The 25,254-nt window shown below is 41.5% G+C and overlaps 1 protein-coding gene across 1 annotated transcript in view; it reads left to right on the plus strand.

The window, feature by feature from the left end:
* Positions 1-25,254, plus strand: part of LOC122787314 (heat shock factor protein 1-like) — a 592,645-nt gene that overhangs the window by 189,963 nt on the left and 377,428 nt on the right. The window contains exon 6 of the mRNA XM_044053959.1: positions 17,294-17,355. Within this exon, the coding sequence (XP_043909894.1) occupies positions 17,294-17,355 (62 nt within the window). The remainder of the gene's footprint in view (positions 1-17,293; positions 17,356-25,254) is intronic.

Here is a 25,254-nt window from a genome sequence, read left to right on the forward strand (position 1 = left end):
GCAGTATGTCAAAGGGGGGGCTGCCCCCCCCCCCCACACACACACACACTACCTATATATACCAACTCCAAGATTGCACTACAGTAGGGACGAGGGCAGATTTCCAGATGTTGGCCAACTAATTCCATTTCTTGTTTAAAACATTTTGGTTTGACGTATGGAGGTTCGCAGAGTTGAAGCTTCGATTATATGATGTAGATAAGCTGTTTGTTGTAACTCCTGAAACAAAGATTTGAGGTACCCATTTATTTCTGTAAATATCAAATTGATAAGTGATGCAGTTTAAATTCCAGGAAGAAATTTTAAGCTCTCTCTTAGCTCCCAGATGCACTATTTATAATATTAAGCTGTCATATATGCCCCCCATAGAAAATCTGTTATCATAAAGCAGTAAATGATTTGTGCATGAACCCCAGTATATCAGAATATGATTTTTTTCAATTACATATGAACATCAGCAGAACTATGGATTAACTAGACATCAGTTCTAGAAAAGCAGCAGTGACGTATAACCTACCACTAGGACCTGAACATGAACATCCCCTTAATCTGGCTAGTTTAGAAAGCAAAGAAATTAAGAACAAATCAGCAGTGAATTAATACAGGAACCCTAGCTAAAATATTTGATTACCGCATGACTGTAGAGAGCCACACGATTTGCCTTTGCATGTGATTTAAGCTTGTCATATGCAGAATATTAATGAGCGAGTCTGCAGCACATGTATGTATGATTTTGGATTACAGTGGATATAAAAAGTTTACACACCCCTGTTAAAATGTCAGGTTTTTGTGATATAAAAAAGAGACCACAATAAATCCTTTCAAAACTTTTCCCCCTTTAATGTGACCTATAACCTGTACAGTTCAATTGAAAAACAAACAAATCTGTTACGGGAAAAATAAAAATCGTACAATAAGCTGGTTGCACAAGTGTGCACTCCCTTAAACTAATACTTTGTTTGAAGCACCTTTTGATTTAATTACAGCATTGTCTTCTTGGGTAGGAGTCTATCAGCATGGCACATCTTGACTTGGCAATATTTGCCCACTCTTCCTTGAAAAAGCATTCCAAGTCTGTCAGATTGTAAGGGCATCTCTTGTGCACAGGACTCATCAGGTCACCCTACAGATTTTCTGTTTGATTTAGGTCTGGGCTCTTTGGGTCATTCCAAAGCTTTAATTTTCTTCTGGTGAAGCCATTCTTTTGTTGATTTGGATATATGCTTGGGGTCATTATCATGTTAAAAGGTAAAATTCCTCTTCAGCTTCAGCTTTGTAGCAGACGCCTGAAGGTTTGGGGCTAAAAATGACTGGAATTTGGAACTGTTCATAATTCCCTCCACCGTGGTTAAAGCCCCAGTTCCAACTGAAGAAAAGCAACTCCAAAGCATGATACTGCCACCACCATGCTTCACCGTGGGGATTGTGTTCTTTTGGTGATGCAAAGTGTTATTTTTGCGCCAAACATACCTTTTGGAATTGTGGCCAAAAAGTTCAACCTTGGTCTCATTAGACATAACACATTTTCCCACATACTTTTGGGAGACTTGATGTATTATTTTGCAAATTTAGGCTGGGCCTGGATGTTTTTTTGTGTAAGAAAAGGCGTCCGTCTTGCGACACTACCCCTTAGCCCAGACATATGGAGAATACGAGAGATTGTTGTCACATGTAGTATACAACCAGTACTTGCCAAAAATTTCCTGCAGCTCCTTCAGTGTTGCTGTAGGTCTCTTGGCAGCCTCCCTGACCAGTTTTCGTCTGGTCTTTTCATCAATTTTGGAGGGATGTCCAGTTCTTTCAAACGTCACTGTTGTCCCATATTTTCTCCACTTTTTGATGACTGTCTTCACTGTGTTCCATGGTATATCCAATGCTGTGGAAATTTTTTTGTACCCTTCTCTTGACTGATACCCTTCAACAGTGAGATCCCTTTGATACCTTGTAATCTCTCTCCGAACCATGGCTTTTGCTGTAGCAGGCAACTGAGTAAATGTCAGGAAAATCCTACTAGGACAGCTGAACTTTAATTGGGGTTAATCAGAGTATCTTTTATTGATGGCAGGTGTATACCCAAGAATACCGAATGCTGTAATTAAATCAAAAGGTGCTTCAACAAAGTATTAGTTTAAGGGTGTGCACACTTATGCAAGCAGCTTATTGCACGTTTTTTATTTTTTGTATTTTTCCCCCTAACAGATTTGTTTTTCAATTATAGGTCACATTAAAGATGGGAAAAGTTTTGAAATGATTTATTGTGGTCTCATTTTTATTTAACAAAAACCTGGCATTTTAACAAGGGTGTGTAAACTTTTTATGTTTACTGTATATTTAAAACTAGCTCTGCGGGCTTTTACTAATGTGTGAGATAAGGCTGGGGAAACATAGCCTTTAAACTTCTATGTACATCAAAGGACTGAAAACTGCTTTTCTTCCCAGCAGTTTGTTTGTGAGAGAATAAACTTAATTGTGCAGTGTCAGAATGATTTAGCAGATATGATAGTATAATCAGTCAGGATTCTGATACATGGCTGAGCTCTTTTTTCAGGATGTGTGGGAACATTCATACCTGATTGAAGCTCTTTTACTGACTATTGTTATGACAAATAGAAGATTTTTAGGTAGAAAGGGCTCCTGTCAGGAAAAACGATGCCATCTTTCTTGAGATTCCTTATAAGTATTTCATAACAGAGTAGCAGAGCTAGTAACATGGCTGAGCTCTTTTTTCAGGATGTGTGGGAACATTCATACCTGATTGAAGCTCTTTTACTGACTATTGTTATGACAAATAGAAGATTTTTAGGTAGAAAGGGCTCCTGTCAGGAAAAACGATGCCATCTTTCTTGAGATTCCTTATAAGTATTTCATAACAGAGTAGCAGAGCTAGTAAAATACTAAACCTTTGTTAGCTTGTAAACACTTTATAATAAACTTATTTATTTTACATTTGCTAACTGGGATAGTCCACCTGGACGAGGTCTATTTACAGCGGAGGCAACAAAAAGCAAAGATTTATAATACAGAAGTATATCACAAAAATCAAAATTTATAATACAGAAATATATCACACAGAAAATACGTATCTACCTTGGGTGTGTTACTAGCAAAAGGTAAGAGAGGTAGGAAAAGACAGGAGAAAATTTGTAATACATGGACACAGCCAGGAATTCATAAGGTGTGACTTGTGAGTTTTTGAACTGTGTGGAATTCAATGCAGAAGTAACAGAATTGAGGAGGCTATTCCAGTTTCTCGCTATGGTGTTTGAGAATAATGCTTTCCCTGCAGTGTTGTTAGCCCTAGTGACAAAGAGGAGGGATTTGTCGGTAGAGCGAAGAGGACGATTTGCAGTGTATTGAGTCAGTAGTTGACTTAGTGCTGGAGTTTTGTCAGGATTTCTTAGAATGTTGTATGTGATGACTAGTTGGTGGTAACTAAGTAATTGTGGAAGTTCTAGCCATTGTAGCTCCCTTAGAGACAGACAATGATGGGTTCTGAAGGTGGAGTTGTTAGTAGCAAACTTGGCAATTTTATTGTAACATGACTCAAGTTTGTCAAGGTCAGGTTTTCTGACCTGGTTCAGTATTGGTGCTGCATACATTAAAGTGGATAATAGGTAAGTTTGGGCTAATGTGATCCATGCCTGGTCTGATAGAAAGTTTTTGTGTCTATATAGGGTTCCCATTTTTATGTACCTTTTTGATGGTTTGAAAAATGTGGACATCAAAATGAAGATTCTTGTCTATTTCTACACCAAGGAGTTTAGTATGGGCAGAAGGAGAAATGACAGTACCATTTCTGGAAGTGATAGAAAAGGAAAAAGGAGAGGTTTTAGATTTGTCAGGGGTGAATAGGAGTAATTTAGTCTTATTGTGATTTAAGATAAATTGGATATCAGTAATCCATCTTTCCACAGAGCTAAAGGATTCTTGGGTGAGTTGTTGTTGAGTGGTAAGAGATGGGCTGAGCAGATTAGGGTCGAATCATCTGCATACTTTATACATGTGGCATGCTTGGTGGAGGTGTGCAAATTGTTGGTGAAGATGTAGAAAAGAAGCGGACCCAGTATTGAGCCTTGTGGTACACTTGTGGTAGTTGGAAGTAGAGGAGATAGTATAGCTCATGTACCACAATGGAGGTACCAAAAAACAAACCACACAGCCAGTAACAGCACAAACAAAAATTTATTCTCACTCTGATGTCTCGGCAAACTTGCCTTCAAGAAGTACAATAAACAGACAAACCCATATTTATTATACTTGTTGCAATAAAACAATTAATTAAACAATTATAAAACCAATTAAAGTAAAACCCGCCAATTAAGTTCCATATTAATTACCTTTGGGGGCATAGTATCAAATTTTAAAATATATAAAGCCTCTTTATACAAAAGCCTATTTTTTATATTTTTTCTTCAACATAACTATTATCTACTTTTTCTAAAACAGTTGCTTGTAGCCCAACAGTTAAGCCTCCATGTACTTCAGAGAAATCTTCAGCCACTGAACTTTGTTCTTTTCTATTTTCAGTATCACGAATATGTTCTAATAATCTAGTTTTGCATGCCATCTTTGACTCACCAGTGTAAAATTTATCACAAGGGCATTTCAGGGCATACACAGTGCCCTCAGTGTCACATTTAAATTGACCTTTAGTCTTAAAAATTACACCATTTATACTATCAAAACTAGATGCAATATATTTACATGCTTTACATCTACTACATCCTACAGTGCAATAACCATACACTATTTCATTTAAACTTATAGGAGGCATAATAAATATAGTTTTTACCAAAAAAATCTTTTATAACTTAATTGGCGGGTTTTACTTTAATTGGTTTTATAGTGGTTTAATTAACTGTTTTATTTTAACTAGTATATAAGAAACATGTTTGGATATTGTACTCTTTGAAGGCAAGTTTGCTGAGACGTCAGAGTGAGAATAAATTTTTGTTTGTGCTGTTACTGGCTGTGTGGTTCAGTTTTTGAGATAGTATACCTTGCCATTGGACAGATTGCTGACGTCAGAGTGAGAATAAATTTTCGTTTGTGCTGTTACTGGCTGTGTGGTTCGGTTTTTGAGATAGTATACCTTGCCATTGGACAGATTGCTGCCTGTCAGATAGTTTTTGAACCGTGCAGTAGTCAAAGGGGCAAAGGATAGGGAGGTTAGAGTATCTAATAGTATGGAATGTTAGACCATGTTGAATGCTTTGGAGAGATCTAAGAATATAGCAGATACAAATTTATTGTTATTTCTGTGTTGATTAACCAGATTAGTGAAAGAGAGAAGAGCAGTGGTTGTACTGTGGTGTGGGCGGAAGCCATGTTGGGTGGTGGAGAGGAGATTATGCGTATTCAGGAAATGCATGACTTGAGAGTGTATGCATTTCTAAAGTAGCTTAGATAAGGGAGACAAAATGGCAATGAGGTGGTAATTTGAGAAGTCATAAGAGTTGCCACCTTTATGCAGTAGAATAATATATGAGACTTTCCACAGTTGAGGGCTGTAGGCTTCTTGTAGGGAGTGGTTGATAAGAATTGAGACAGGGTAGGATAAGGATTCAGCGGCTGTTTTTAGAAAGTTAGCGGGCATACCATCGGCTGCAAGAGTGGTGGGTTTCAGTTTAAGAGGAGCTTTTTTAATTATAAAGGCGAGAACAGGTGAGAGAGTAAAGAAAGGTGTATTATCAGTGCTTATGGTTGGCATAGATGTGTAGTTATTTTTGGATAGTTTGGTGGATAGTGTTTGAATGGATTCTGTGAAGTGATGATTAAATTGAGAGGCTATGTCATTATTATTACTGGTGGAGGTGGGAGCTGGAGTGGTAGTTTTGCCAGGTTTTAGTAGGGAGTTAATAGCATGCCAACACTTTTGGGATTTTTTTTTTTTTTTTTTTTTAGAGTGTTTGCTTTGGATACCTAGGAAGTAGTTCTGTTTAGCAAGTCTTGTTTGTTTTTTGGCGTGATTCCTAAGTTGTTGGTAGTTTTGTTTGGCTAGGCTAGTGTTATCTTTCTTCCAGATTTTCCAGGCCTTATCTCTGGACTTTAGTAAGGCTCTCGTGCTTCTACGTAACCATGGAGCATAGTTTGCTTTCGCTCTAATTTTTCTGATAGGGGCAACAATATTAAGGACATTGGTAAAAGTACTGTTGAAGTAGTCAACTACCTGGTCTAGTTCTAGGTTTGTAGTGGTTTCCATTTACATTGTTTTAAAATAGTGTTAAGATCCTGTGGGTTTAACTTGTGGTCATCTCTGATTTGTCTGCGGACTATGGGCTTGGGTATGTTTGTATGTTTCCTTAGAAAGAATGTGGGGAGGTGGTCAATAAGGACATCCGGTAGACAGCCTGTCTGGTAAATTTGTTTGGGGCAGTTCACCACTGTCCAATCAAGGATAGATTGTTTTTTGGATTTCTTTGTCCACTCTAGTGGGTTCTTGAATCAGTTGAGAAAACCCCAAAAAATGAATATGGTTAGTGAGGTTGTTAGAGTTGCATGCTAGCCAGTTAGTGTTTAGGTCACCTAGAAGAATAGTTTCTTGTGGGAGGTTATCTCTAGTCCATTGTAAGTTTCCTCAGTTATAGGAGAGTTGTTTCCTGGAGGGATATAACTGCAAAGGATGTTGATTTTATTTTTCTTATTTAGAAATTGAGCAGAGCCTGAGGTCTCGGCATTATGAAATTTGGGTAGAGTAGTTTGTAGAGGTTGGAGGTTGAATGAGTTTTTAAATAGAATTACAACCCCCCACACACACACACACACACACACACACACCTTCTCTATCTAGTCTTAAAATATGAAGCTGCTTCAAATGAATTCTGCTTGCCTTTTGTTTCTCCTTGTCTGTTTGTAAAATCTATGCCTCAGAACTGTGGCACTGACCACCAGAACAATGACTTGATCTGCAACAGCAAGAGTCAGGTGCATATGTAAGCTGTAAACTGCCCCCCCCCCCCCAGAGCCCTTACAAGCCTAGCCATGTTGATCCCAAGTTGTGTCAGTAGTCCTTGATTAGATGGACATAATTTGCAGAGCGAGTCTTTGATCAACACTGACTACCCCTGTCCATGAGGGACATTGGTGCCACCTGGCGTGATTTTACAGTCTCCGAGCCATTTGTTTAGGTTGCGCTTGAATAGGGTCAGTGAGGACGTCTGCTGCACATGAATTGGACGTTTATTCCAGAGTAGCAGCAATCTCTGGGATGTATATGTGCATCTCTCCAGCATGTTCTGTTAATGTCACAGGCTAGGTTGTTGAAATCCCTAGAGTGAGTGAGACTTGTGCCATTTGACTTGTGGTTGTGCAGCATTTCCATCAGAGCAGGGTCAGAGACTTTGTATACCAGGCACAAGTCACCACTCAGCAGCTTATATGATACAGAGTACAGTGACAGGGCTTTCACTCTATCCATTTAAGTCATGGTTTGGAGGCTGTGTATTTTCTTAGTGAGAAATCTTTGTGGTTTCTCCAGCTGCTGCTGTTGTCTGGTGAGGTACATGCAGAATGGAGTATTGGACTCTATTAATGGTATGATGAGGGTCGAGTATAGTGGTGTTAAAGCATCCTTAAACCTGGATGCGATGCCCCCTTCTTATGAGAAGAGCAACATGGAAGACTTTCCTTACCACTGCTGAAACATGGTGGTCGAAGTTGGGATTACTATCTGTGTTCCCAGATCTCGCACTACTGGGTTTGAACTTTGGGGGTGCTGTCAATATTGTAATTAGCAAGGAATTCCACTTTGCCTATGGGGATAATAAAGCACTTTTTTGCATTTAGTTTTAGACTGTGGCTTTGGCACCAGTCATTTTGTGTGTTAGCTCTTCTTGTAATATGTTTTAAATCCTTGGAGGACTCCGTGATTGCACCCAGTTTGCAATCATCCATGGACTTGGTAAGCCAAAGGCCATCTGCTCTAGCCTGAACTTCAGAGAAATACGTTTCAAACAGTAAAGGGCCCAGCACAGATCCTTGTGTTATGCCACTGGTGCCCGGTCTACTGGTAGTCACCCACCTTGACAGTATGTGCTCTGTCAGTGAGCCAGTTGGCTATCCATCTAGTGACATAAGGGTTAATCCCCAGCCGGGAGAATTTATGAATATCTGAGTGGGGGATTGTGTCAAAAGTATTGGCTAGGTCAAGATAGGCAGTATGCACTCTCTTACCTTCATCCAGGGCTTTGGTGACTTTCTTGAAGAGGTGTACAAGGTTTAATAAGCAAGATCTACCCTTAACGAAGCCAGACTGGGTTGGGTTAAGAGTTTGAATGTTGCCTATGTCCTTGTTGATCAGGTCCATGATGATTCTTTCCATGGCCTTGCAGATGAGGCTAGTTAGACTTATGTGTCTGTATTACCCAGGGTCAGTTGATGGCTCCCCTTTGTGTAAGGGGATTACTGTTGCTGTTCTCCACTCTGCTGGAACAAAGCTAGTTCACAGGCCATGGTTAAAGAGAACGCCAAGTGGGTCTGGTAGGTCCTGTTTTAGATTGCTTAGTAAGCAACCTGGGATGTTATCTGGTTCCATTGAGGCCATGTTTTTGGCCTTGGAGAGTGCAGATATGACCTGATTTCCAGAGATACTAGGCAGAGGACTAGTGTCCGGTATGCTTTGGGGTACAGCTGGTGGGGATGGGAATGAAGTTCATGCCAAATCTGTCAGCTAGCAGGTTGGCAGTTTTTTCTTTAAAGCCATGACTATTGGAGTAGCAAGCTGTTGTGAAGTAAGGGGAGAAGCTGTTAGACTTGAAATGCTAATCTGAGTGAAGTTGAAAGTTACAAAATATGCATAATGTAGAAGTAAATTGCCCTTCCCTTCCGTATTTATTTTTAGTCTCTCCATCTGTCTAGCTGTATATCTATCCATATATCCTTTGTTGGCCAGGTTAGTTTCCAGATGGTGGTGGCCTCTTTTCAGGGGATACTGGAGGTAGTGTATATACTGCCAAGGGAAAATTTGGCCAGGTGAGCAATGGAATATGGAAAACTGAAAATGAACACTTGTGTGGTAGTCCTTATGCAGTTGGTTGAAATTTTCTTTTTGTATCATTTGGAAAAAAGATTTGAGGAGAGTTCATTTGCTTGTGCTTCTGAACGTCTGTGAATAGTATTAGAGCTTTTGTTTTTGAGACTTGCTGTGTCTGCCTTCCCGTAGTTGGCACCAAACAGGATATTTCCATACCTTATACCCTTATAAGTATTAAATATTGCATTCAACATAGAAAGAATTGAGTCACCACTTACATTACATGGTTACCAGTTTCATGTCTTAGTCATGTGGCATGTGCAGATTGTACATTGAAGACAAACTGTCCACTTTGCACATTTAAGCACCTATGTGCTAAGAACTGACACACTACTTAACGTGATACTGCAAAACATTGTACTTTCATTGTGTTTTTCACTAGGAAAAGCATTAAAACAGCAGATAACTAAGGAGCAGAGCAGGCTAGTATACACACACAGTCTGTGAGATTGATACCATTTTCCCACTCCCTATCTATTCTAGGTTTGTTCCCTAATATTGAATATGAGGCCCTCATCTAGGTCATCGCAACGACCAGCCAGATCCGAGTCGGTCACATCCTCCTGCTCAATTTGGAGTCTTTCGGAGTTGGATATGGACAGGATTATGAAGAGATTTATTTGGACCCAAATCCAGATGGGAGTCTTTCCAGGCCCCTCTCCCTCTGGAGGGGCGACCTCCATGCCCTTCTTTCATCCAGTTTCTCCTTCCCCGATCCGGCCTATGGTTTTGGAGTTTATGGATCCAAGGATCCTCGGAGCTGGGGGTTCGGTGCCAACGGTTCCTCCAACCTCAACTCCGGCGATCACCTTGAGTTCCTCGGATCAGACCAGTTCAGATCCGAGGATGGGGAGTCGGATCGGAGGGAATGGAGGTGTCTTCGGCTCCGACTTTGTCGGATCCGAGCCATTCCTTCGGAGCTCCGACTATTCCTGCCTCAGCCCCGATCCTCACAGTGGCCCCGGGGAGAGCTTCCTCCTTGTTGGGTGCTAAGGAGGTACGCTCTCCATTGGCGTTTGACGTGGTGGAGAGGGTTCTTCCCAAGGATCAAGACCCCAAACTATTTCCTTGGATTCTGCCCAGACTGCCCTGGATTCGGTTACGACTCCCTTCCGCTTGTCCCAGGGACAGCCCGTGCTAGAGGACCCCCAGGCGGTTCCCCTGGAAGAACTCCCCATGGCTCACGAGCCCTCTTCAGAGACTCCCACTGAAGAGGGTCCTCGTAAGCACACGTGTAAAAGGAGGCACCTGGACTCCCCCGAGTCCTTGACAGAAGATACTGATTTAGATGAAGGAGAAGGTTCCCCCAGGTCACCTCCTGAGGATGTCTCCTTTGGAGACATCATGGAGATCCTCTGCCAGAGGGGAGGTTGGTCAGCCCCAAAACCTTCTACAGATGAGTCTGTGTTCCTGGAGGTTTTTGGCATGGGCCCATCTACATCCTGGGTGTCCCCTCCTGCGGATCCTTAGTGGATCTTATCACCTTGCGGGCATGGAAGGAGCCTGACACTATAGAGCCGATAACAAAAGGCCCGGACAGGATTCTCTCTCCACCCTCAGACAGACAGACCTGGTTTAGAGGATCCCTGGTGGATGCTATGGTGGTTGCAGCAGCCACCAAGAGGGAACTGGCACAGGAGAGTTCCTCAGTCCACCCTCCGGACAAGGAGTCCAGGGCGATGGATCGATTTGGGAAGCGAGTGTTTTCTTCAGCAACATTTTCCATCCGAGCGCTGAACTGTTTGGCAAACGTTATACGACTGCAGCAAGACCTAGTCATGGAGTTCACTGAGTCGCCCCCAGAGTCTTTTGTCGCCGGAGGACAAGCGTTTGTTTTCCGCGAAAATGTAGACTCTAAAATCACTATCGAACACATCTGTGCGTCTCCTTTCCCATGTTATGGAAGGAGCGGCTAGGGCGGCTGGGACCGGCATGGCTATGAGGCGACACGCTTGGCTCAGACTGTCTCAATTCGTGGACCTCTTCATGGCATCTTTCACAAATGCTCCCTTCAATGGTTCTTCCCTTTTTGGGAAGACAGTACATGACACTCTGGTCCAGAACGAAAAGGACGGGAAGACTTTGTCTGCCGTCGGAGTCCGCTTCTCTAGCCCTCAAGATTCCTTTTCTAGGAATCAGAGAGGGCAAAAGAAGATGTGGTTCCGAAAATCACAGTTTTCCCGGGATTCTCAAAACAACTCATCCCCTAGAGGCAGAGGGGACAGGACAGATGCCGCCCCAGAGGCAGAGGGGGGCGGGGCGAGGAACTTTGGGTCTAGGGAGACCTTTTCGGACAGGCCCACCCAGCAGCCCTGAGGGGTTGCCTGACTGTCCTACTATGGAGACAGTCAGGGGAAGGTTATCATTGCACCCAGTGGCTTGGGAGTCCATAACTGCAGATCGTTGGGTGCTTCAAATAATATCTAGAGGCTACACCATCCCATTTGTTACCCCTCCAGTCCAACCAGAGCGCCTCCCAGATGTCCCACCCACTCAAAGGAAGGCAGCAGCGCTAGAGATTTCAAAGCTGCTTTGTAAACGAGCTATCGAACCGGTCCCCCCAGATCAGTCCGGATCAGGTGATTATTCCAGGTTCTTTTTAATGCCAAAAAAGATGGGGGACCTCAGGCCCATCTTGGACCTGTCAACCTTGAACCTGGCAGTAACCAAGCAGAAATTCCAGGTAGTCACCCTACAGTCCATTCTACCTTATCTTCGAGAATGCGACTGGATGTGCTCGATAGACCTCCAGGACGCTTACTACCACATCAAGATTCACAGAAGCTCCATGAGATTACTTCGCTTCCGGCTGGGAGCCAATCATTTCCAGTTCAGAGTCCTACCCTTCGGTCTCACCACAGCCCCGGGGTGTTTACCAAGGTGTAATGGTAGTCGTAGCGGCTCACCTGAGGCTTCAGGGAATTCAGGTATTCCCTTACCTAGACAATTGGCTTCTCGATGCTTCCACCAAGCATCTTCTTTGCATAGCCAGAGACTCCTTCCTTCATCTTGCAGACCGGCCAGGGATCACTATCAATGTTTCCAAGTCCCTCTTGGAGCCGGTGCAGATCTTGGACTTTAAACTTTATTGGGGCATAGCTGGACACCCTTCAATTGAAAGTCTTCCTAACTTCAGACAGGGTCCAGAGGCTACGGGCCCATATATCCGTGGTTCTTGGCCCCAGGCTACCAAAGGCGGGCAACGTTATCAGAGCCCTAGGCTCTATGGTGGCAGCAAACTCGATCCTCCCCTGTGCACGTCTTCACATGCATGTTCTTCAGTGGACTCTGGCCATACAGTGGTCTTGGCTAGATCTCCCCATGGAATATCCAATTCAAATCAGCAAAGCCTGCAGGGCGTCGCTTCTCTGGTGGCTCCAAACGCCAGAGATCTTAGCGGGACGCCCATTTGTTTCACCCACAGCCCAAGCCACAGTGACCACGGGCGCTTCCCAGCACGGGTGGGGGCATTATCTGGGGAGGACAGTCCAAGGCACGTGGTCCCACATCGAGACCAGATTGCATATCAATATTTTGGAGATGAGAGCAGTGCTTTTAGCGTTGCAAGCCTTTCACACTCTCCTTCCTCCGGTGACTATTGCAATTCAGTCAGACAACATGTCGGTTGTCTGGTGCATCAATAAACAGGGAGGAACCAGATCTTACCCTCTGTGTCGCGAGGCCATGAGAGTGTGATAGTAAGTGATCTCCATCAGTCGATTTCTGATTGCAACGCACATCCCATGACGCTCCATTATTTTAGCGGACAGATCGAGTCAGGCTATTCTAATGCTATACGAGTGGTCTCTGAAGCAATCGATAGTGGGGGAGATCTTCCTTGCGTGGGGTCAGCCTTGCTGCGATCTCTTCTCATCTCCTTCTAACGCAAAGTACAGCGAGTTCTTCGCTTTCATCCCCTCACCATTGGATCCCCCCAGAGACACTCTAGTCCATGCTTGGTCTCCCGGGTTACTGTACTCTTATCCCCCATTGCCTCTCATTCCAAAGCATCTTTAGAAATCTTGCCGACTGGGGTGCAGAGTGATCCTCATTGCCCCGTTCTGGCCTCGTCAGGTGTGGTTCCCCTTTCTCTAGTCTCATGTTCTAGCTGCTCCTTGGATTCTGAACCAGATTTCCCATCCCTCGGGCTCTTGTCCACCCAACCTGGACAGCCTCAAGCTGACGGCTTGGTTGCTCCAGTTCCCTTGATTGCCAAGACTCCTGGTCTTTCATCTTCAGTAAAAACTATTCTGGTGGCATCCCATAAGGCCTCCACTAGGAAGATTTGCCGCAGTAAATGGAAACTATTCTCTATTTGGGCTTCTCAGAGGAACCTGGATCCCTTTACAGCACCTGTTCCTGCAGTGTTGAATTTCTTAGACAATATTTTTCAACAAGGGGCTAGTTCCTCCAAGGTGAAAGTGCAACTGGCAGCTATCTCGAATTTCCATGTTGGCGAAAACATGAATGCCCTGGCCTCTTCTAGACTGTGTAAGGCTTTTCTTAAAGGCACCTTTCTTTTGCGTCCTCCAGTTAAGGACTCTGTTCCTCCTTGGGACCTTACCTTGGTTCTGCAGGCTTTAGTTGCCCCCCCCCCCCCGAACCTGCAGCATCAGTAGATTTGAAGTTCTTATCCTGGAAGGCAGCCTTCTTAGTGGCCATTACGTTGGCTAGGAGGGTTTCTGAGATTCAAGCTTTGCCTGCCGCCCTTACTTGATTTTCCATAAGGACAGGGTTTCTCTCCGCATGAACCCATCCTTCTTAGCAAAAGTAGCTTCTGAGTCAAACATTAATCAAACAATTAACCTGCCTGTTTTCTTTCCATATTCTCAGAACAAGGGTGAATATAAGCTGCATTTGCTAGATGTTCATAGACAGCTTTGTTTTTATTTACACAGAACAAAGCCGCTTTGTAAGTCTGACCAGTTATTTGTGTCCTTTTCTAAACCCTTTCTGGGTAAAGCCATCTCCAAGGTTTCCTAGATGGATTACACAATGTATTTTGCAAATTTATAAAGACAAAGGTCTGTCCCCGCCTGGCTCTGTTAAAGCTCATTCTACCAGATCTATGGCAATTTCTGCTGCATTTTGGTCTAGGTTTCCACTGGATGGCAATTGTGCGGCAGCAACCTGGACTAGGTCACATACCTTCATTTCCCCACTATAAATTGGATTTGATCTCCAGAGGGAGAGCATCCTTCGACTCTGCGGTGCTCAGGAATATCCTTTCATGAGGGCCTCCCAGGAGTTTAAATAGCTGGGGACTCTGTCCCACAGGTTGCAGATAAAATGAAGTTAACTACTTCAGATAAAGAAGTTATGTACTCACCATAACGTTCCATCTGAGTAGTTACACTTAATTTTTCTGCAACCGTCCCACCCTCCTTCCCCCGAACCTGTTCAAGGTTTATTATATAGTTGAGTTGCTAATTGGTTGCATAGTGGCAAACTCGATCTGAGGGAAGGTAGGAGATAGTGATGGGTTATGGGTAAGGAGGAGGAGCTTGGAGCAGATGCTTGAAAAGTTGCCGGCTCATATCCAATATGGATCCGAATACCCACAGGTTGCAGAAATTGAAGTATAACTACTCAGATGGAACGTTATGATGAGTATATAACTTCTTTTTTTCTGCCCTGCATGACTTTGGTCTCTCCTGTTTGCTAGACCTTTTGTTACAGTATTTTCACCTTTTTCTGTGTAGTCAACCACACATGGGTTGCTAACACTTCTAAAGGTGTGACTTGACTCTTTTGGTTCTTGTGCCTTTGCTTATCAAGGGCCATATCTCTAGAACATGTTGCTGAGTTTGCTGTGGAAGACCCCCATCATGAGCAAATTTAAGTACTCATTAAAGACATACCTGTATGAACTTTCCTACATCTAACTGAAGTTTTTATCCTTTTTCCAGCTGTTGTGACTTTATCATACATTTTAGCTAGCTTATTACTTATTTTCATGTTTATTTTGTATTATCTTTTATTTTATGATTTTTTTTTCTATTTTCACAATTTTACCTGTGCTTAAATGTAAATAAATATGAACTTGAATTTGAAGTAAAATTCACTCAGTAGATTTGGTATTGATATAAAAGCTGAGAGCATCCTGTATCTCCGAGGCCTACTTTATACTGCTTAAACACGGTAAGTGGCAGCTTACTTATAGGATGATAACAGAGTATTGTATGCAGCAAAGTAACCCAAAATAAATTGCCAGCCAGATGTCTGCCACAGCATATGGATGGGAGGTGAGGAGGAAACCGAAACAATTTCAAGCTGTATGAGTTAAGTAGCAAGAATCAGTAATGCTCAAAAATAACTTAGTGCTGTAACATATATTGATTAGTATTGCAGGTTATATGTAAGAAGTGCAGAGCCACTGAGAAGAGTAATATGAAAATTCCCTAATAAAAAGCTTTTCCCTGACAGATTGCTTAAAACATGTCTTCTCCTTCTTCTTTTTTCGGCTTTTCCCAGTTAGGGGTTGCCACAGCGGATCATCTGTCCGCTCATGATTGGCAGTGGAGTTTTACGGTGTCGCCCAACCTTCCACAGAAAGCACACACACACACACTCACACCTAGGGCCAATTTAGAGTGTCCAATCCACCTACTGCATGTCTTTGGGATGTGGGAGGAAACCCACGCGACCACAGGGAGGACATGCAGACTCCGCACAAAAGGCACCCCAGCAGAGAATCAAACCGGAGAACCTCTTGCTGTGAGGCGGCAACGCTAACCACTGCACCACCATGGCCGCCCACTTAAAACATGCCTGTTTCTCAAAAATACCAAAGATTTGTAGAAATGCAGTATAGTTTCACAGTTGCGTTGTGTCAGAACCCTCTAATTTAAAACTAAAGCTTTACATACTGTTAAGTTTATGAGGTATAAATTTAATTTCAAATGTCAGTAGAAGAATTTGCAGAAAAGCCTTTCCTTTTTGTAAAAGAAGTTCAGAGCATTTCGTGTTTAAACGTGTATTAGCCTCATCCTGATGTTCTGTAAGTATGGTCCTTAGAAGTGTAAAGTGAAAATAAAACAGAAGTGATTGAAACTTAACAGCACAAAGGCATTATAATAAGCATTGTCGCTATTTTGCAGTCAGTCCATTCATACATTCTTCTTTATTACACCATATTTGTGTCCAGGAGGCAAACGTCTGCCATATTTGTGTCCAGGAGGCAAACGTCTGTCAGAGAGAAATAGGGCTGCATAGGCTTGAAACCTAGATGCATCAGTTGTCTATCACCTACACAAACATATTTTTGCCTTTTATACAATCTGTCAACTAGCTACACAGCAGGCATACCATGGTGCACTGCAAAGATACCAGTGAATTAAGATTCTAATGGGAAGTATACTCCTTTCACATGCACTTTTAAGAATGCACACTGAACTCCAATAAACAGCTGATGCAAAGAAGCAGTATATGATACCAGGGTGGGTATGGTGAGGACAACTTTGTGTAGTACCAGGTTGTCCTCTGGTAAGGAGATTGTGGCATCCTTGGCTATAAACCTGCGAGACGGGCATAATCAGTTGCAGCAGGTTTTTGAGTTCCAGCCCTTACCTCAGACAGTGGATTTTGTTGCTAGTTTTTGGAAATCTTTGTATTCCCACAGATGAGGACTTGGCACTATTATGAGTTTTCTTCTTCTTTTTCTGTTTGTGTACTCTCTCCATACCTCACAATCTCTTACGACAAAAAATCTGGACAGAGCCTAAAATAATGGGGGGGACAAAAGTCCCAAAAATAGGGATAGATTTTAAATATTTCTCTTATAAAGTTAGAAGGTTGCTAGAATAACAGGATATGCATTTGCTGAAGGATATGAAGTCTGAAATTAAAATATATGCCGTTATTTAGTGACTTCAGTTCTTTGCGATTTGCCACAAAACCACAAATTTTATGAGGAAGAGACCAAAAATATGAGACAAAAATCTTGACATTCTGTAAAAATTTGAATAGTTGAGAGGTATGCCTGCTACAAGAAATAGAACCTGATACAAGGTAGAAAGACTTTCCTAAATTTGACCTGTGACTTCCTGACATGATGGTCATGGGCAGTCCCAGTTAGTCATTTGCCCGAAGACTTCAGCTGAGCTGTCCTTCACCAGTGGACACTGGTATTCTTAATACTATATACTCAAGCACCAGTAACAGAGATGATCTGTTATAATAAGTGGTTGACATATTGCATTTCACACTTTCTTTCATGAGTGTTCTAATTATGCTGTTCTTTACATCTCTCCTGTTTGACAGATTGTTCATTTCATTGCTACTATGGTCCAATCCAAGACTGTCCCTGGAATCAAGAGGAAGAAGTGAGTATTTATTTTCTGAGTTCTTATTTTCCTTTGGTGAAATAGTCTCAGTTTCAGTCTTGTGCATTATCAAGATACATCACAGAAACAGTTGTTTCCCAGAGAGCTTGTCTTGTTACTGCAGAGACCACTGTAGTTATAAAGGTCTTTGTTTTAACAGCTGCCAAATACTCCTTTGCTTATCTGTGTGTGCATTTGTGTACATGCATGTGTACATTTATTGGTTGATTTGTAACGCCTTCAACCATTTTCTGGATACAGTACATATATATTATATATAGAGGGGGGCCTTACTGGAAAAGCAAGCAAATTCTGATTTTGATGTCTACAGAGGTATTCCATTTTGTCTGTACAAGACTATTTTAGAAAAATCACATTTAGAGCAAGAGGATAGTGAAGTATATTGGTTAGCAAGAAAAAAAAATGTAAAGCTGCCTTGCAGAAATAGATGTGGTATGTCAGTGCCATGCAAAAGCTGTTTATCTTGAAGGAAATGCTTTCATTGAGACTTATTTGCACAAATTAAGTTGCCACCTTTTTCATCAAAAACAGGGTGTGATTAAGGGGCGTATGATTAGACTTTCCAGATTGGTCTCTGTATAATTTGTTTGACCAAGAATGAAGTATTCTGTTTAGAACATGTTATACAGTAAGGGTTGTGAGACAAAACTGGTTAATGATTTAGCCTGAGCATCCAAGTGCTCTGGATTATGCGGAACGCTTCGCATTTAATGACGAGTGAAGCCACTATTCCACTGTTCCGCACTGAACAGCAGTGGCTCCGCTACACGCATTCTGATTGGTTTGTGTACTGCAATTACTACCAATCGACATTGCGGCACACAAACCAATGCATAGCTCTGCTGCTCTTCCACATTACACAGTGTTGGCTATGCTTCACAGTTTTTGATTGGCCCGTACACCGCATTTACAGCCAATCGCGAATGCAGTACACGAGCCAGTCGAGTAACTTTACGGGAGGACAGGAGCCAATGAGAGCTCCCCAATGCAGGACAGTCACGTTCCAGGAATCCTTTTAATGCCAAAATAATGGCTTGAAAAAGTCTTCCAGGAAACAGTGATCTTCCAACAACAACGGCAGAAGATCTGGAATAAGAAAGAAGCGGGGCTGGGGATTGACGATATTGAGAGTCAGGAGTCGAGTGCCAGAAGAGGAATCAGCAGCTGAAGGGACTTCAGGGACATTACCATTGCCTTGGTGGTTCCAGGAGGATCAAGATCATCAGTAGAAGGCTGAGGTTTTGTTTTGCTGCCTGCCTGCTGGACAACCGGGGCTGATTTTCGTGTACCATGTGGAGTCTGTGTATTGTATTGAGCTGCTGGGGACAAGTTGGTAGAAACAAGTATTTTTTTATAAATGTAGCTGCGGCCAGGGCATTCAGAAAGGTTTCAATCACAGCTCTTTCATTTGAGCTGTATTGTTTTGCAGATATTTTAAATGAAATGCTTTTTAAGGAAGATTGCCTGCGTACAACATGCATTATATAATTTGAGGGGTTAAATTTAAAGTTTTTTGTCACTGTTTCCACTAAACATTTTTTGTCACTGTTTCCATTAAGGGTCCAGAGCAAGAGTGAGCAAAAGGAAAAGTTAATATATTGAAATATTAACTGATTGTGTTATGTATATAATCATTACAGCCTAGGTATCTCTGTAGTTGAAGCTTACTGATGCCACTGGACATGAAAAATCATGCTGAATACAGGGTATGCAGAGATTTTGTTTTAAGCTGATGTGATATTTGATCTCTATTTAGTGGTGCTAAAAATATTTAATATTATTTGTGTACTATTTATATGTATTTTAATACTGGTCATTTTTCTGTAAATATCTCTAAAATCATGTGACATTTATATAACTACTAGCCTCATATGAAAGCTCACAGGTATATGAAGAAAATGCTGCTGCCAGTATGTGTTCCTTGAATGGTTACTGAGATCATAAGCTGTGTTTATTTTGACTTATAAAATCTAGTTTAAGACCAGGAATAAAGTGAATGCAACCTTTGCAAAGATTATTTTGCGTTGAATAGTTTTCCATTTACAGTTTTCAAGTAACACATATGGTTCTAGAGATGAACATTTGTTTTCAACTGAGATTACAACTTTATTTTTTACAAGTCATAGGCTAAATACAAGACCAATATTTAGTGTCTCTATTTTTGTGCTGTTTGTCCCCTAGTATGTCTCTGAAAGTAATTGCCAAGACAGATCCTATGCTAGCAATATTTCTAAGTTTATAAGAGCAATATTTAAAGCAAATAAACAAATTGACACCAAAGGAAACAATAAATCCAACCACATGACCATAAATAAGTTTGTAGTTAAGCGCTTTCACTCACTTTATTCAACATGAGCTTCTTCAGAACAAACACTTTACCAGTTTCAAATGCTTTATAAACTGTTAATAATTATGTCACATAACTTTCTTAAAGAAATCTGACTTCATATAAAAAATAAAATAATCAATTTCAATAGATATGTAAATTCAATAATGTATAGAATAATATAATAAATAATGTGTTAAACAATAAAACATGCATATAATGATTGTACACTTAAAAAGTTAATAAGTAGTCCACTTGGTAAACTACCTATTTCTAGCCATTGTTAAAAAACATTTGATATTAATGGTATCGTTAAGGCCAGGAGTTTCGTCAGCAACCAAAACAATTTCTCTAGTTACTGTAGAAAAAAACTGTTTCCTACCACGGCTCACATTGTTGGAATTAAGTGGATAAGCTGAGCTGTTTGAATAGGAATGCAAGTCTCTTGTTAATTTACCTCGCTTCCTATCTATAACGGAAGCTCTATTCCGGTCAGCTTTGGCAGCTATACCACGATACAGAGTATTAAACGAAGGAAAGCTCGGTGACTGATATCTTTATCTAAAGTCTCTAGTTCACTTCTCATAGAGATAATATCATTTTTGTACACTAAACTAACAAGGATTTTGGGTGTAAGACCACATTTCCCCTTCAAGAAGACTACTAGCATTAAGCATATTTTGGAGAATAAGAATAAAATGATAGCTTTGAATTCTACATCTAGGCTTGCTGGTAGTTTTTCTTGTGGAAGATGCAAACAGTGTAGATTCAAGAGCAATGTGTCCAGTATTGAATTTAAACACATAGGGAGGAGGTTCTGGGCTAAGGACCACTACACCTGTAATACCACCAATGTTGTTTATTGTGCTACCTGTGATACATGCGACAAGTTTTATATTGGTAAAACTATTAGAGCTTTACACAAGAGAATCTATGAGCACTGTTTACCTATAGAAAAAGGGACGAAACCAATGCTTTGGCAGTGCATGCAGCAGAAAGTCCACTTTTTTAAGAAATTTTCTTTCTTTGTATTAGAAAGGGTGAATTCCGATTTGTTTACAGGTGACTACAAGACTTTCTTAGAATGTAGAGAAAGCTTGTGGCAAATTGTTTTGGTTGCTGACGAAACTCCTGGCCTTAACGGTACCATTAATATCAAATGTTTTTTAACAATGGCTAGAAATAGGTAGTTTACCAAGTGGACTACTTATTAACTTTTTAAGTGTGCAATCATTATGTGTATGTTTTATTGTTTAACACATTATTTATTATATTATATTATTCTATACATTATTGAATTTACATATCTATTGAAATTGATTATTTTATTTTTTTATATGAAGTCAGATTTCTTTAAGAAAGTCATGTGACATAATTGTTAACAGTTTATAAAGCATTTGAAACTGGTTAAATGTTTGTTCTGAAGAAGCTCATGTTGAATAAAGTGAGTGAAAGCGCTTAATTACAAACTTATTTACGGTCCTGTGGTTGGATTTATTGTTTCCATTGGTGTCAATTAGTTTATTTGGTTTCGGGTTCGTTTCTATTTTTAATCCGTTTTCAATATTTAAAGCATCTGTATTTTTGTGCTGTTTATCCCTAGCATGTCTCTGACAGTAATTGCCAACATAGCATGTTCTAGCAACTTTCTAAGTTTATAAGACATGCATCTGGAGCGTTTCTCCCCGGGCCTCCGCTGAAAACAGGCTCTGTGGAACCTAGTCGGACATCCCCGGTCAACAAATGTTAAATAAAAATAAATAAAATAAAATAAGAGCAATATTTAGTGTATTTTTGTTGTGCTGCTTACATTTTGTTGGTCTTTGTCCAGATTTCTTACACTAAAAGCTTGAGAGGTATGTGGATGGATGTCAAAAGTGTGCACCTTTATAGTAATGGGATGCTTTAAAGTATCCAGTTTTGTTTTCTAGTAGAACTTTAGAGTGTAACTTTAGTGTCGTTTCATAATGGCAAGATGCTGAACGACTCAAGGAAAATACTGAAGTGATTGTATTGCGCTGCTGGTTGACATGTTAGAAAATGGGAAATTTTTCTATTTAAGTTCTAATTTTTTAATTCTAACTTCTAATTCAAAAAACTTTTTATTTTGAATTCCCTTGTTAATGCCTCAGGTTTATAGCAGTATTTTTGTCAAGTCTGGCTTTGTCCTTCACTCTACTCTGCTTTCTTTACTCAGTGGCATTTTTCCAGTAGTGTTTCCACAACTGGAAACTAAGCACATTCATGCCAGTGTTACTACAGCCTTTGTGTACTTTGGATCAGATTTTTTGCCATTAGTGTCCTATTTGGATTTTTAAGGTAGGGACCCTATCTTCAAATCACACACTAGTGGCAAAAAATCTGTTCCAAAGTACACAATGCTGTTGTGATACTGGCATGAATGTGAGGGTTTACAAATATTGGGATATGTATGTGTGCTTCTGCTTGGTGTGTTTTTATTTTTCATTGTTAAAGATGTGAGATCTTGGATTCTTTTGGTCTTAACTGTTCCAAGATATGATGTCTTAAATGACACATTCTTGTCAAAGTAGAGGGCCCTGGTTTTAAGTACCTTTTTAGGCACTTTTGCCAAGCCCGGACCTGGCAGTAGGACAGGGGTAGAACACATCTAAAGTGGTGAATATGAAATGCAAGTATTTACCATGATCCATAGCAGTGGCACGTTTCGCGCTGTGCGAAAATAGGGTGTTACACATTTTGACCATTTGTCACACATTGTTAAGGTCTGTGTTCCACATTGGCCTCTTAAGAGGTTGAGACCTATGAATTTAGCTAATTCCATTTACCAGCTACAAACACTATTTACAGACCTGTATTGTTAGACAGCAATTTGTCAGTTCCAGTAGAAATTTAGATGTCCTTTGTGTTTCACTGTTGCAGTCATTACATTTGGGTAATCTGCTGGCAGGTTGCCCTCAGTCATCCTGATTAACAAAGTCTTGGGTCCTGCGTCGGTTGCTGTCCCTTCTGCCATGATGTCAGGTTGTCAGGGGTATAAAACATGCAGCTGACGCCATTACATCAGTCTTTCTTGCCGTGCGGTGCCCAAAGCAGAAGCAGTTCGCAAGTGCCAGTCGGCCGACTCCTGAAATTTTAGTTTTCGAGTTTCAGAACCGAAGTCTTCAACTGAAAGCTAAGTACCCCATTGGCGAAACTTTTTCTTGCTCCTTACCAATGTCAGTAAAAGTTAATAATTGCATTACTTCTGGGAAGCAAATACCTCATAAGGATTTTCATTTGTACTGCATTCCTTGCCTAGGCCCTGACCACAACGTACCTTGCTGTCGGTTTTGTGCTAAATTTAATCAACGCACTATTAAACGTCGGTATATTTTTGCTTCTAAATATTTTGGCTCAAGATTTCGCCTCACAGCAAGACGTTGTCCCGTTCGATTCTCAGCTAGAGCGTCTTCTGTGTGGAGGCATGCGTGAATGGGCGTGCCTTCGCTGAAGATTGTGCACCAGGGCTGGTAACTCGGCACGTAAAAATCCACTACCAAACATTAGCGGACCGGAGTTCCTCTGTGGCGACCCCTAACCGGGATAAGCCAAAAGACACAACATTTAACTACCCTGAAATGTCGTCGGTTAGCAATCCGACTACCGGAGTTCACAAAAACCGCAGGGAAAGAGACAGAGACAGACCGTCGAGGTCCAAAACCGACGACAAAACTTCTCCTAAGCCAGTCGCCGGTTCGCCTGTACTCGGTGAGGTGCTTTCGCAGCCCCTGATACCCACTGCTTTTGAGTCGCAGGCCTCTACCGAGACCCATTCGGAGTCCGGTATGCTGCGAGATTTGCAAAGTATTGAACCCACTGATGTCTCTCCCTTGGATGGGTCCGGAGCCGCTGAACAGGCACCAGCTTCTGAGGGTGTTTTCAGGCCTCAACATTTTTATATTAAACCGACGCCATCAACAAAAACAAGGTCAAAAACAACTTCTATGTCTAAAAAAGCGACGCATGAGCCACGTGCTCAGGCCCCTATGCCTAAAAACCGAATGATCAAAATGGCTGAGGATTTAATTACCTTGATCAGGGGTTCCCAAACCCCCACCCCCACCCCTGCTAAGAGGCCTAGGCAAGGCACTGATTATGAATCTTAAGATCAGGTTTCCATTTCTTCTGATTCCTCTTCTGATCAGGAATTCTCTATTCCACCTTATGAGGATTCTGATGCAGAGGAATCCATCCCATCTGCATCTCCTCCTGAGGATTACTCTTTTGGAGAGACTTTGCATACTTTAAGGGAGCATTTTCACTGGGAGAGTCAGGACTTCTCTGAATCAAAAAAGAGGCTTTGGGATTTCCTTCTTCTTCCTCAGCATAGTCCTTTGGCAGTACCTCCTGTTTTAGACATTGTTGATGATGTGTTCTCGGAATCAAGCATGACTCCTGATTCCCTGCCTCTGGCTCCTAGTAAGCCAGACAGATTTTACAGGGTTCCTGACTCCCACAAATTTCTTTTCAAAAATCCTGCTGCTGATCCTGAGACTATTTCTCAGGGTCCGAAGGGTGTAAAGGCTTCTGCAGCCAAAAATCCTACCCCTTCTGATAGGGATTCCAGGGCGCTGGATAGATGGGGTAAGAAGGTTTATACGTCTGCAGCCTTGGCAATCAGGGCTTTAAACTGCCAGTTTCATATGCTTAAATATCAACAGCATGTTATGGGCTTACTGAAACAGAAAATTATGTTGATTTCTGATTGTGTGGAAAATAAAGAGTTGCACGATTTATTGCATTCAGCAGAACAGGTTGTAAAGCATACTTTGCAATGTCGTTTTGATTCCTTGGAGGCCTCTTGTAGGGCCGCCGTTACTGGATCTGTGATAAGAAGGCATGCCTGGCTCAAGGAGCAAAATATGCCTGATCATGTTAAAGCTAAATTGTTGGATGCCCCTTTGCAGCATGATACTCTGGTAATTAGGCAGAAGAGGTTTTAAAGAAAATAGAAGACAAAGCTAAATCTATACAAACTGTAAAAGATTTCTTGCAAATGCAGCCATCCAGGTTCAGTAGGCACTGGCCTACTAAAAATTGGTCCTTTCCTGTGTCCAGCAGAGCCACTCAGGGCAAACCCAGGCACTCAAAAGGCTCCAGATATCAATCGCAGGGATCTTACAGGTCAAAGCAATGGGGTGCCTCCACCTCCAAATCTGGAGGCAACAAAGCACAACACTTCAGTAAGCAGTCTCAATGACTTTCCTCTACCATCTCCAAGCATTTATATTTTGGCAGCCCCCTTGGGGGGGAAACTAGCGCTTCATGCTCAAAATTGGCAGTTAATAACCCAGGACAAGTGGGTATTAAACATAGTATCCCAGGGGTACATATTTCATTTCCATACTTTGCCAATTCCAAACGAATGGCCGTATCTGACGCAAAACCAGAGGGCAGAGGCCCAGAAACAAGTCATGTCCCTCATGGATATTGTGGCTATTCAACCGGTACCAGAAAAGGAAAAAGGACAAGGATCTTATTCAAGACTGTTCCTGGTACCCAGAAAAGACAATTCACGGCGTCCAATACTG

Source organism: Protopterus annectens, chromosome 13.part0 (assembly GCF_019279795.1).
Source record: "Protopterus annectens isolate FY-2018-M chromosome 13.part0, PAN1.0, whole genome shotgun sequence".
Taxonomy (NCBI): Eukaryota; Metazoa; Chordata; order Ceratodontiformes; family Protopteridae; genus Protopterus; species Protopterus annectens.